This window comes from Diorhabda sublineata, chromosome 1 (genome assembly GCF_026230105.1).
Source record: "Diorhabda sublineata isolate icDioSubl1.1 chromosome 1, icDioSubl1.1, whole genome shotgun sequence".
NCBI classification, from domain to species: Eukaryota; Metazoa; Arthropoda; class Insecta; order Coleoptera; family Chrysomelidae; genus Diorhabda; species Diorhabda sublineata.
This window is the reverse complement of record NC_079474.1, coordinates 44,439,565-44,453,529: the sequence shown is the minus strand read 5'-3', so window position 1 is coordinate 44,453,529 and position 13,965 is coordinate 44,439,565. Positions and strand designations below refer to the sequence as shown.

The 13,965-nt window shown below is 32.2% G+C and overlaps 1 protein-coding gene across 1 annotated transcript in view; it reads right to left on the bottom strand.

The window, feature by feature from the left end:
* Positions 1-13,965, bottom strand: part of LOC130450956 (fringe glycosyltransferase) — a 153,759-nt gene that overhangs the window by 133,739 nt on the left and 6,055 nt on the right. The window contains exon 2 of the mRNA XM_056789714.1: positions 13,338-13,586. Coding sequence (XP_056645692.1) covers positions 13,338-13,586 — 249 coding nt within the window. The remainder of the gene's footprint in view (positions 1-13,337; positions 13,587-13,965) is intronic.

The following is a 13,965-nucleotide window of genomic DNA, read 5'->3' as shown; positions in this document are numbered from 1 at the left end:
GAACAATTAGGGGTTATCCATGAACTACGTCGCACGTTAATGGGGAGGGTATCACCGAATAAACTATAAAAAATCGTTCGTTCATGAATTGTTTATCTTAAATAGAAGACTTTATATTCATTTTATTAGATTATTTTTTAATAAAAATATTAGATTAGAAAATGGAGATAGAGTTGTTTTCTCTTTTTTATTTTCAAATACATGCATAAATTTAAAAATCTGTAACGTCATATTTGAAGGGGGATTATAAAAATGTCACAACCTGTGACAAGGACTTGGGGAGGGGTTTAAAAGCTCTAAAACTATTGTGAAGTAATTTATGGGTGACTCCTCATCTAAAATTTATATTTGTAAAAAAAATTTGACAGTATACAATGTAGGAAACAATGTAGAATTGGAAGAGTTAATAACCAAGGAAAGGTTAAAACTAAGCGAAGTAAAAATTATAATATATAATATTATTTTATAATATATATTATAAAAATGTGACAACCTGAGATAAACACGGAGCAAGGGGCTCAAAAGTCATAAAATTCGTGTTTCATGAATGGCCTTTAACAACAAAATCTAAAAATAGAGGAAACAGGACATAAAAAAATTGAGAAATTGACAAAACAAAGATAAGGGTGACATAAAAGTTTTTAATATCTTGGAAAAATGATACGAGATAAAGAAAAAGGAAGAAGAAATTAACGAGCAATAAGAAACGGCTATGAAACTATACTATATATATATATATATATATGGAAAAAAAAACTCTATATATCAGCAACAATAATACATTTTGAAGTAGACACTCACGAAGCAACAAGATATAAGCTGTAGAAATTGAATATCTATGAGGTATAAAAAGGATTACAAGAACAGACAACATGAGAAAGGAAGTAATAATAGACGAAATTTCAATAGAATCAATAGTGACAACTTAAGAAAAACATTTGACGTAGTTTGGCCAAGAATTAATAACAACAGACGACGGGCAAAAAAGATAATGGAAGCGAATTCATTATAAAAAAAGATAGATGAAACAGAGATAATATCTATTGGAAAATTTGAAGAGAAGAAATGAGGCATAGAAGGAAGTTAAAGCTATCGCACAAAACGGGAAGTAATAGGCAAAATTCATACAAAAATAAAATATTACACCTCAACACCTTAAGCTCCAGTGGCTACAATGATGACGATTATTTCAGCTTTCAAATTCCCTATGAATGTTTTTTCATTTTGCTGATCTTTATATTCAAACATATTATATGCGTAATGAAAATATTCCAAAGATCTAGAAATTATTTAATAGTGTGAAGTAGATACGGTACATTAGAAATTAGATGTGAAAAGATGATTCATACTGTTGTTTCGCTATGTAAACATGTTTTTTCAATTGCAATTTTATGCTATGTCATCTAGAGAATTTGAAAATAATCAGTCTTATCTATTTCGATTATTGAATTGAACACAAACTATTATTTATTTTTAATTAAAAATTTATAATATTCATTTATACAAGTCTCCAATTTCTATAAGTTGAAATAATTCTGTGACATCTATAATAATTCTAGCAATTACTGAGGGAAATATAGTTTTGTTGATTTTGCTTGTATAGATATTATGATCAACATGAGATTAGACTTCCATATCACAACACAAGTAAACATTCGAAAGAACTGTAAAGTTTACCAAAGAATAAGGAGATATCGGCAGTTTTGTCAATGTAATTTATCGTGACATTGATAAACACCATGAGAAATCGATAAAATAAATAAATTTAAGTAATCTTACAACAAATAATTGACAAAGTTTATCGTCCTGTTATTTTTACATCGTGAGTCAACTTGAAGTCTAGATAGTGCAGTTTAAATAAATAGGTTCCACGCCAAAACAAAACTAGAATATTATTGAAAATAGATGTTTCATATGTATGAATCAGTTTTAGTTATTACCCTCCTCAACTACTTTTTCCTATTCACTTCATAACATATAGAAATTTGAGCAAGATGACAAATGTTTTAGTACGAATTTTGAATCATCTTATAAATAAAGTGAATAATCACAATATTATATCAACAGAATGTTGAATTGTTATTGAAATGCATGAAAATTTTTTGGTTATAACTTTTTTATATGCTTTCTTCACTGATTTCAATATGTGACTCAAACTAACAGGAATTGGTCGAAAGCGGATAATCTACGGCTAAAATCAAGGATCTACCTTGGACGTGACAAAAAATGGGGGTGGTCCATAATCGTAAGCGGGGGTCCATGAAAATTAATTTGGTTTTGATAGTGAAGAACTCGTTGATGGCTTCAGCTCTGAATTTTCCGTGTTCATCTGATTCCTGTAACTGCCAGTTTCAACTCTATAAAAATACGTGTACGTAAAATAAATACAAACAAGCATAAAATAGCGATTCCATTCCGATGATGAATATTTCTTCAAATTTCTCGTCTTAGTTCTTTTCGGAAGTATTTTTGTTGCTAAAATTTTGTGATTATTTTTCGATTTCAAATTTTTAAACCGTTTTAAAATAGTTGTAAATTGATCATTAATAATGTCAGTCTATAAAATTATAATTTATGGAAAAATCAGCATGTAAAATTACTGATAATGACCAACGAACAATGTTTCGTTAGTTTCAGAATATAATCACACCGCAATTACGATTATTTCTGTTCATTAATCACATCTATACTTTACTTTGGATATCAATTATGGAAAACACATTAATCGATCACCGAATAAATAAAATTTCAATGGATATTAATGAATTGATTTATTATCGAAAGAGCCGAGCGAGATATAATTACCATAATAATATTTGGCCAACATTAGGAGAAGAAACTTGGACAGTTTAATTGTGTAACGAATCAAATTAAACCGTTTTATGCGTAAATTACAAGTGGTAGGCCCAGGAGACATAATTTAGGGTAAAAATTCACTTAGTGCCAAATTAATTTAATTAAATAATTAAGTTTTATTGTTTCTGAAGTGAATACAAGAATCTGGTTTGGACAGAAATTCTCAAAAAACAGTAGTACTTCTTCAAGTACCATACACTTTGCTAGGTGTTTTCTTGTCCAAAACTCCTAATCTATTATTTGAAGGCATCCCTCTTTTGCACGGCAAATAATCGTTGCTTCACCCTGAATGCCTCACCAATCTCCTATATTCCGAAGCCAAGAATGTTGTTTAAGCCCTGATCCTCTCCTTTCGTCGATCTTTCCCGTCAGTATGAGCTTGAGAGCTGAATATCTCGGTCCTCGCAGAATGTGTCCCAAATAAGATACTTTTCGTTGTTTAATTAGTTCTCTCTTCACACCCGCTCTCCCCAGCCTTCACACCCTTCATTCGTCATGTGTTCGGTCCATGGGCTCCCCACAAGTCTGCGCAACAGCCACATTTTGATTGCTTCTATTCTGTTTAAGGATCACGTCTCCACACCATACAAAAGGATTGGCAAAATATATCATTTTATCACCCTCAATCTAAGGCTTAAGACTTCTTGGCGGATTAGGAACTTGCAATTGCTATCCGAGTTTTAACTTCCTCGTCGCAATCCCATTTTGCCTTTTTAATGGTCTTTTAATGCCAGCGCATATACTACATAAATCTAAATAGAGCCATTCAAACACCAAAAAGAGGGAAATAAAACTGATGTTATATAAACTTAGAAAAGGAATAGCAGAAGCTAATCCTGACCAAATACTAAGAGAATCATGGAAGATATTATTCTTCTGGTAATTCTTTTTAAATAACCTCTATGAAGAAAATTACATAATTACTTTAGGTTAACATTCTTCAATCTGTTAATTTCCTACTTCGTGTTTTCTCAAGCACAGTTATGTTCTTCTATTTTATCTGGTTCCGGTATAAAGTTCTTTGATGACTCGTTGGTACTTATAGTCTATGTTGTTTTTCTCAAGACTCCTAATCACGTCTCCCAGGCATATTCTATAAAATGCTTTGGTGAAGTCAAAAAAAAACAGACAAACATGGGTTTATTGAATTCTATCTACTTTTCCACTAACTGACGAACTATGGATATTGCGTCCACTGTTGATCTATTAGACCTGAATCCTTGTTGTTTTTCGGAAGTTGGTACCTTATTCCTTATTCTATTTGCCAATATCTTAGTAAAAAGTTTAAGAACCGAACAGAGCAAAGTTATATTCCTAAAATTATTCGGATCTCTTTTTCCTCCTTTTTTGTGTATCGGTAGGGATACACTCGATTTCCATTCATCTGGAATAGTCGCGTGAGTTCTTTTTGTAACTCTGTTTCTCCGTACTTAATAAGTTCATTGTTTATATTATCAATGCCAGGCGTCTTCCGGTTCTTGAGTTTTTTTTTGTTTCCTGAACTTCCTCCATAAACTGAATATAAATATATATATTTAGAATACCACAGTTGTGGTATTCCAAATCGATAATTTTTGGTTGCGCCCATGATATGTCCGTATACGTTTTGGAATTCATTTAAAGGCCATGTTTGTGAATATCAAATTTCTAATCAGTGTTTGCATCTTTCAAGAGCATAATCTTTTATATTAGACCATTAGTATAGTTTTAAAATTTTGAACCTATCTACCTGGTAAGAACAAATCTTAATTCAAACTTTCGGGATAAGATAAGTAAAAAGGTTCCTTCGAGATAAATATTTGAAAAGAAATTGTAGGAATGCATTTATTTGAATAACTGATTTAATTCAAATAAACCTGTATGTAATACGTTTATTTAAAAGGATTTACAACAATATTAGTACACTATTTTGTTGTATAAATGTTTATATTTTAAGATAGGAGATTGATATAGCTTTAATTATATATTTTGAATATTTCTAATTAAATTTGTCAATAGTTATTCGCTTCTTTTCACTAAACGGTCTACAAGTTTTCTAAAACAAGACATAATCACCTTCTTAAAAACGGATCAGTGTTACTAATTCAATTTCAGCCCTTCGCCAGTAGGTCACCGGCGTTCTACGATCATCAATAATGTTCGCAGGGGAAGATCAACTGAAAAGGGCGAAAGAACTTTTCCCACGGGTAATGCACGCGTACAACGTACGACGAAATTTATGTTCATTGTTACAGACGATGAGTTTTGTTTTTGTCAGTTCCATTGGTTGAATGTGTCGAAAACCACTTGATGTTTGGTGTATAGGGAACTATTTCAGGTTATGATTAGGCTCCTGACGAGATTGGCATTCAAATGAACCGTAGCATTAAGTTACACTATTAGAAATATTAGAAACAAACAATGATACGAAATAAATTTATTATAGTAATTTTAATGTAGTTTATGATGTAATTGTAATATTTTAACACTTTATTATTATTGAAAATTATTTGTTGAATCTTGATTTTGAAATAGTTACATAGCGCGTAAGATGAAATGAAATTATATCATAAATTTATTTAATACTTTGCTACCAAGGACTCTTCTATAGGACGATCCACTTTCATTAACCCCACACAATCTAATTTTGTAACGTTACAAATTTCATCAAACGTGTATCCATCCTATGAAATAATTATAATTTTTTTAAATTAAGAAGCTTCCCATATTTCATCTACCTTAAAAAGTGAGGTTTACATTAAAGAAACCACGAGGGCCGTTTTTATTCAACCTCCGATAGGCTATAAATAAAAGACAAGTCCATATAGAACAATAATTTCATTACCAAAAGCTTGGTACACGTTTACTTTTCGAAATAATATCCGAAGAGATTGAGACATTTGTCATATCTATGGACGAGCTTTTCAATACCCTCTTCAAAGAAAATTGCCTCCAATGAATTCAAGTAGAGTGCAAAACAGACCTTGAAACTTCTGTAAATTCCGTAAACAAAGCAGTAATGCGGTTTCTTTAACCATTCTGCCAACTCGTTGAACCAGGTCATCTGAAACGACAGATTTGCATACTTGGCCCCCTTCATCATGCAAATCATTAAGGTCATTACTTTAAACTTTGAACACCATTACTCATAAAGTTTACCCCATACACACGACTAATTCTGCAGCACTATGGCCTTCAGCCTGTAGAAAACGAATCACACTTCGTAATTCACACTTGGCGGGAGCATCAATAATAGCGGACAGGTTTACGTGGTTGTAACACAACGCCGACTGACGCCTGAATATCAACAATGGCATAATGTGTAGTGCGAAAGCTTCGCAGTCAACTACAGCGCATGCCCTGCACGGAGCGATCGGATGTTGACAAAAAAACGGCCTAAAACGGTCCTAAGGTTGATTCTGCATGAGGGAAATAATCGCTTGTGCATTTTCTAGATCGCTGTTCGCTCAGTTCTGAATTTAATTCCATGTTTGTCACATCAATTCCATTCGTTAATGATTCCGTATAGGTTCTAGCAGTTATAGGACTAAAGATTCGATTCATTTGTTTATGCGCAGTGTACATATAAATTCAATTAACTGTTTGATGGATCATTAAGAGTCGTTTATAGTTCAAAGGTTTTAACGAATATAAACTTTTTCTATGATCGTAAAATCGTTCGAGGCAGACTAAAATCTTAAACCACTTCATAATTAGATAGATATTGGATTCGCAATCAAGTGGGTCGAGATCGATTCAATTTGTGAGCCGCAAACAAAGCTATTAGGAATGGTTTTGAATTTTACTGTTGTTAAAAGTAACAAAAACTACATCGAAATGATCTGTTTCGGCCTTTCAATTAGAACTATCGATTTATATTCTACATACGTTCAAAATTAATTTTCTCGTCATAAAAATTCCATTTCAATCTAAAAGTGAACGACATCAAGAAAACCAATAATGAAAGCATTATTTATGAATATATATATCTGTGACATTATATTTTCATGATCATATCATAAATAAAAAAAATGTGTAAATTGCGTAAAACGAGCTGCATTTACAACAATTATGCATTTTACTTGTTTTTATGTTTCTTGTAAACATTCCTAGTCATCATGAAAGCGTAACTGCAAAAAATATCTATAAGTACGAGGTCTGGCTATTAAATAACGAGACTGGTTACTAAAAAAGGTTTTATTATAAAAATTATTCTACATTCGAATGCTCCCCTTCAATATACTCCCTTTCCCTCACCACCCACATTTCCATACGTTTTTTCAATTGCTCGAAGCAGTGCTGCAAGTCTTCTTTGGTCAGTGCCTTCTGTTTTTTGCTTTACCGCTTTACTCAAATCGGGTCGCTTCCAAAACAGATCTTTTTCTAATCTTTCTAACCTTGCAAGGAAATCTCAGCAAAACCGTTGACGCAAAAGCTTTTGGTCAGGAGTCAGATTTTTTGGCACAGACTTTTGTCATGTGTAATTCCTCGAGTAAAATTTTTCTAACCGTTTCTTTATCGGCGTCTACTGCCTCGGCAATCATCCGGATGCTCATTCGACGATCTATACGCACAATTTGATTGATTTTGGTCACTGTTTCCGGAGTTGAAACAGTCACAGGACCACCTGGGCGCTGGTCATCTTCAGTGCTCTGTCGGTTCTCACTAAAGCACCACTCAATAACACGCGCACGAGATAGAGAATCGTCCCCATAGGCCTCTTGAAACAAGTTATAGCACTCAGTCGGAGTTTTGTTCAATTTAATAAGAAATTTGAGATTGATACGTCGCTCCTGTTTTTCTTCACACATGGTTTTCGGCATGAAAAAACAAACACATTCAACCAACTTAAAAGGTAAATCTTAAGGTTAAACGCAGTGTATTTGTTGAGCGTGGTATCAAACGTGAAGATTTTATCGTTGAAACCTTTTAGAACAACAGACAATGGCGCGTGTCCTATAGTAACTTTGTGGTATATCAACTATTATTTTTTAAGTTAAGTTTTTTAAGTTCTAGAGTATGTTATTGGAAAATAAGGATATAATAAGTTCTATACCAAACACTTTGCACCAATCCGCCTTGATAGCTGAAAGATTTGTATATATATATATATATATATATATATATATATATATATATATATACATAATTTTTTATTTGTAGTATTACACTTATTTCCTGAAAGTTCGGTCCTGATAAACTAACCCCGTTCCCACTTACTTACGTACATAGGTCATGTACAATAAACAGGAAGTCATGTAGATTTACATTAGAAATCACGTACATGTACTAAAGGGAAAAGAAGGGTGAGGGAGGATTGCGGGTGGGAAATCGTCTAACTACATCGAATTTATTCATTTGTTACAGTAATTGGTAGCCATGGGTGTACCCGATATAGCGTGGGAAATGAGGGGGATAGGAAACCACTACGTATGAACTAAGTTTACGATAAGAGACTGTGATAGATCTATTATGTTCCGATTATTTGCCTTTAACAACTAAAAGTTCTTTTTTATGTATATGATGAATAAATCTAATTAAAACTCAATGAGAACATGACATAATATCTCTTTTGATAAAGTAGCAGTCGATATTTATATTGTCATAAACCATTTTGCAACTCTCGGCGAAGAAAAAGATTATGGTATATAGATATACCTTTTTAGACCCATTCATCCTTTCCTAAGGTTATTGTATGACCCGATAAATCCAGACGGGAAAAAATATCAAACGCATATTGTTTAGGGTTGGATTTTTCGACTTTGCCCATACCACATATTTGTGTCATGTTTCTTCATATTACTACTAGATAAAAAATGAACATATGCAACGTCCTACATAGGTTATAGAAAAGGGTAAGACAACATGGATTACATATAAATGAGTAGAAAAGGAAATATATGGCGAAGGAAATAAATTCACAGAGACCATCAATAAAAATGAACATGAACCCAATTTGAATATCTAGGGGCAACAGTTACAAACAAAAATACAGAAATTGAAGAGGTAGAAAATATTGATTAATTGATCAATTGAAATATTTCTATTAACGTCACTTTGAATATTGAATTTTGAATCCTATGAATTTGAAATTTTGACAAGAATTTATACAACTCAAAGCCACCAAAAATCTCAATTAATTATTTCTCAGACGATGAATACATAAATATTCCAAAGCACGGAAAATATATTAAAATTAGTCTACTTTGGTGTTTCATTGCCACGTTCCTAATAATAAAAATAAAATGTATATATATACATACGTACTTCACGCAGGCCTTTTAGGCGCAAAGCATGGAAGTGATTCCCTTCCACTTTTCCCTATTTTATGCTTCGCTTTCGTTTTTCAGTCCTGAATTCCTCTCTCTCTCACTGGTAAAAATTACCTCTGGGTCCACCTTTTCCTTGGCCTCTTTTTTTTTGTTACTCCGAAATCTGGCATTCTCTGTATATAGTCCAGCCGTTCTATTCTTTTGGATTTTATCATTTTGCTTAGTTCTGCTTGATTCTCCAAATAAATTTCGTATTTCATTATCACAAATCTCCCTCCTTTTTACACCCTAGTAAGGTCCTGAGTATTTTCCTTTCCCATATATCTAGTTTCTCTTCCTCTGCTTTGTTAAAAGTTCACGTCGCCTCCGTAGCTCACTGTTGGTCTAATTATTGTTTCGTATTTTTGGGATCTCATTATTTCAACTGTTTACTTTCCCGCGTCATCCTCGCTTCCAGATTTTCTCCCTCGTCACCGTCGTTCGAACTTGTTCTGAGCTCATTGCCTTTTCTTCGTTCAATTGTATTGACAAACTTCTCATTACACTTTTCATTTGGGGTGTTATCATTATCATGAACTTTATTTATCTTCGTTGACTCGTTGATTCACTGTCTCCACCATTCAAAAAATAAATACAGTAGAAGAAAAAATGTTAGTTTAAATCGATTATTTAAAAAAAGCGTACAATAATAAACTCACCCTGTTTAATTATATATCTATCACATAAAACATATTGTTGGGCTTTTATTGAATGTAGGGTCATAATACCATAAATTCTCAACCCCCATGAAATGGAAAAGGGACAATATGTTGCGTTTCAAAGTTATCAAACAAGTAGATACTAAAGTTCCCATGGGGTTTATTTTCCCTGGTTGATTCCTACTTTGAAAGTGCTTTCGAATAAATATTATATACAAATATGAAATTGTGGAGAATTGTTTTAACATTTAAAGCAAATTTCTTGGAAATTGATTATGAAAATTTATCAACTTTGATAATTTTACATATTTATTATTGCTGAACAATGTTCTGTTATTGTATTCTGTTAGCTTCAAACACATGTAACTGAACCGTCCAAATTCACAGACACCTTAATTATCTGTTTGTTTAAATTAAAAAAAAAATCATCATACTTATTAATGAATCCAACAAACTGCCAATTCTGCCAAAAGCTGTACCGAAAAACAGGTAAAGTCTATTAATTTTTGGTGATAAATTTAAGGTCCTAATGATCACGTTTTTAGTTTCTCGAAAATGCTGAAGGCACCGAAATGGGATCGAAGAAATGACTGGGTGGTTACCAGATGGGATTCTAAATGATACGACGCAAAAGCGCTGTTAAATTGGAAATTTCAGAGTGAAACACTAAACAGATTTATTACATACCGAGAGCTTTTGTTGGTGTACGATTTACTATTATATATTATAAATTAAGAATATATCATTAACTGATAAATTAGTAATACATAAAACAACGGCTGTCATAATACATATTACAAGTAAACAGATGTGGACGTTCTGTTGAAAGAAAACCTGTTTATTCTTTTTCTTTGCGGTGTAACTATCATAAATTTAATGTCCTCCTGATTAACTGTCCACGCCGATTTTTTGAAAGCCCCGCATATTCTTTTCAGTTCATTTTTCGATATCTACAGGAGTATTGCAACCTTGTTGGTATGTTAGTAATGGTGTTGCTATTGATTTTAGTATATTTGTTCGGTTTATTCTGGGTCCACTTACTATTCGTGGTTGATTACGGATCTCATTAAGTTGTTCGACACTTTTGGCCTATTACAACCATAATTATTATAACGAAAGTCATTGAAATATGTTTTTAGCGACAGCAAATTTAATATTTAGGTTTGCTCAAAAATTTTTATTAAATGATGACCAACAAACGACACTTTCTCATGACTCGTTAATATTATTACAAATTTCAATTAATGTATGAGTACCACATACAGTTCAGGATAATTTCTAAAAATAGTTAATAGATGATACAAGTTTTCGTCAAGTGAATATCAGCAATAATTAGAAAAACAAACATTACATACATAAAATTTATGTAACGTTTAAAAAACAAATCGCTGAATTGAAATCAAATAATAACAGCTTTGATTACATCCTTACTAATATTATAAATGTGAATGTAAATTTGACTGTTCGCTTCCATGGGAAAACGATAATCTTGAAACTTTATACACATATTCTTTGAGGTATTAGAAGAAACATACATAACAGGATACTTTTTATGGAAAAAAAACATAAGAAACTCTGTTCTCTCTATTCTAGTCGTTTCATGCAAAGCTGAGAGGAAAAGAGCAAACAGAGCGACGAGGTGTATAGAGAGGAGCTGAAACTCCTCTTCAGGTACGAGTTCGTTCAGAAAGATTGGCAGCTAGAAGAGCGATAGAAACGCCAAAACAATCGCAGGCGAGAATAATTCATAATGCAGACCATGCGCCGACGACAGTGCCTAGAATCAAAAACCTCCAAGTCCATATTTTTTCGAAGATGAGTTTGACATTGTTTCTTATAGATTTTTTCATACTGAATTCAATACAACTGTTATTTTGTTGCAAATCCCGCCACATCCTAGAGTGCATTTTGAGGTTTCGTTGGAATATCCGCCAAGTTCAAAAGCAGTTACATCATTTTCAGATTCAAATCAAAATCGGCCAAAAGGAGCGGCAAGTTTCGTTATGTGACAAGCCATGATCCTCTGCGAGTTGTTTACCCCCTATGCTTTATGTTCAACAAAATGTTTGGAAAGAAAAGAAAGACACTATTCATAAGCCAGAAGAGTATGAAAAGGTTCTGGGGAAACATGGAACCGTTCATCATGCTGGAGTCACTGTCCCGGCTGAAAAAGTACAAAAATCCGAACTTGTGGCACCTCAAGCTCAATCCATCAAATAGGATTATGCTAAAAAAGAGCAAGAAGAAAAAAAAATAACATTCTGGTCCAGAGTGAAGTCTTTTATAGAACTGAAACTTGTCACAAAACCAAAGGTTAGTATGTCTCACATAAACCCAAAATCCAAGAAAAGGGGTTAGAGTTAAAGCTACAAAAATAAAGTATGTTGCGAAACTGCTAACAAAACACTTTGGACAAGGGTGGAGGAACCACGAGATTCTAAAATTTTATTGAAATTTGGAAAATTAAGAAGCCCAAGGTCTCAAAAATGAAGCCGAAGATCTCGATAATGAAGAAACTGAAAACATTATTGTTGATGAGGAAATTTATACAGATATTGTATGATCTAGTAAAACAATAAAGATTGTTTAGTATAGCTTTTACCATTTGAGCATAAGCTTATTTTTGTTTCAAATCAAGCCAAATCCCAATCTTAGTATCAAAATCCGACACAAGTCCAAATATTTATTTTAAATTTTCCCAAACATTTATGAAACTATTTTGGGGATCTCGATGATTAAACATTATCACTGTTGATTATTGATTTTTTGGTGAAAAAATTATTAATTTCTTATGATTGGTCTGTTTGTGACAGTTTTTTCCATTTTTCCGAAGATTTCTCAAGATGAACTTGGTGAATTTTAATTCTAGGCGCCTCATTTTAAGTTTTTGAAAGTTCGTTGTATATAGTAATGTTTAAAAATTGTTTGTTATACAATTAAGCATATATTTTTTTACATTTGTTAGCAAATTTTTAGCCTATCTCCTTTTTAGGCATAGCTTCCGTCAGTTAAAAATACCACAAAAACTACCAACTAACTGAAATATCTTGCAAATGCTTAAAACGAGACAGAAATCAACAAAATCATTATTGTGAGATTTTTGTTGTTGAAATCGACATTGTTTATGAAGTTTTCGCTTTTTCTGTTTCATCTTCTCTTTTTATTGCAATCTTGTTCGGTCTACTTATTTCTCTTTTACTTTGTTTCTTTGTTCTACACATTCCTCAGCATCTTATGTTGCCCTCTATGTCCAATATCAATTGTCTTATTACTATTTTCTCTTTTATATTATACTTATAATAATTATATAATTATTATACTTATACTTAAAATAATTATACTTTTAATAATTTTTTCCTTATTACTTTCCCTTCTAAATTCTTCTCTGTATATAGTTTTACCTCATCTCGTGATTAAACCTAAATATTCTATCATGAACAATAATTATTATCATCATAAGCAATTTTATCGACATAAAATATAACCTTCCATCATACTTATTATTTTTTTCAATAATTATTTCAAATTTTACCTGTTTTCTGGCGAGTTGAAACCATGTCTTCAAAATGATGGGCAACCTTTTATTATGGTACGTTTTCGTAGTCTTTACACTAATAAATATGTCTTGAAGAGTTGCTGAAGGGGGTTTGGCCGTAGCGGTAGCGGTCGGTATTTCAGTGACAACTTCCTGTGGGCGTTCGTAATCAACTTGAGATCGGTCTTCCGCGAGGTTTCGGTCGTGGTAATACAGTTTAGGATCCATTTGTTCATTGACAGATATCTGAAAATCAAAACAATTTTCTTTAATAAAATCAAATGATGTTGCACAAACTTATTTGCCAAGTAGACTTTCTAGATATTTGTTAATGGAAGACTTAACATACTGAAATGTATTCAAAATATATGTTGCTACCACAAGGTCATAAATTAGATCCAAATTCTAACTTTTACGTACTTAATTAAAAGTAAAATATAAAGGAACATATTTTATGACAAATTGTACAATTATTTATCGGAAAAATATTATTAAGCACTACGGTAGTTTTATTTTTTCGCCTGGAGGTAAGAGAAATCCTAAATGGTTTTTTGAATGGTCATTTATTGAAATTCTCGCACGCAAGGAACCAATTTTACCTACATCTATTCATTACAATATGTTA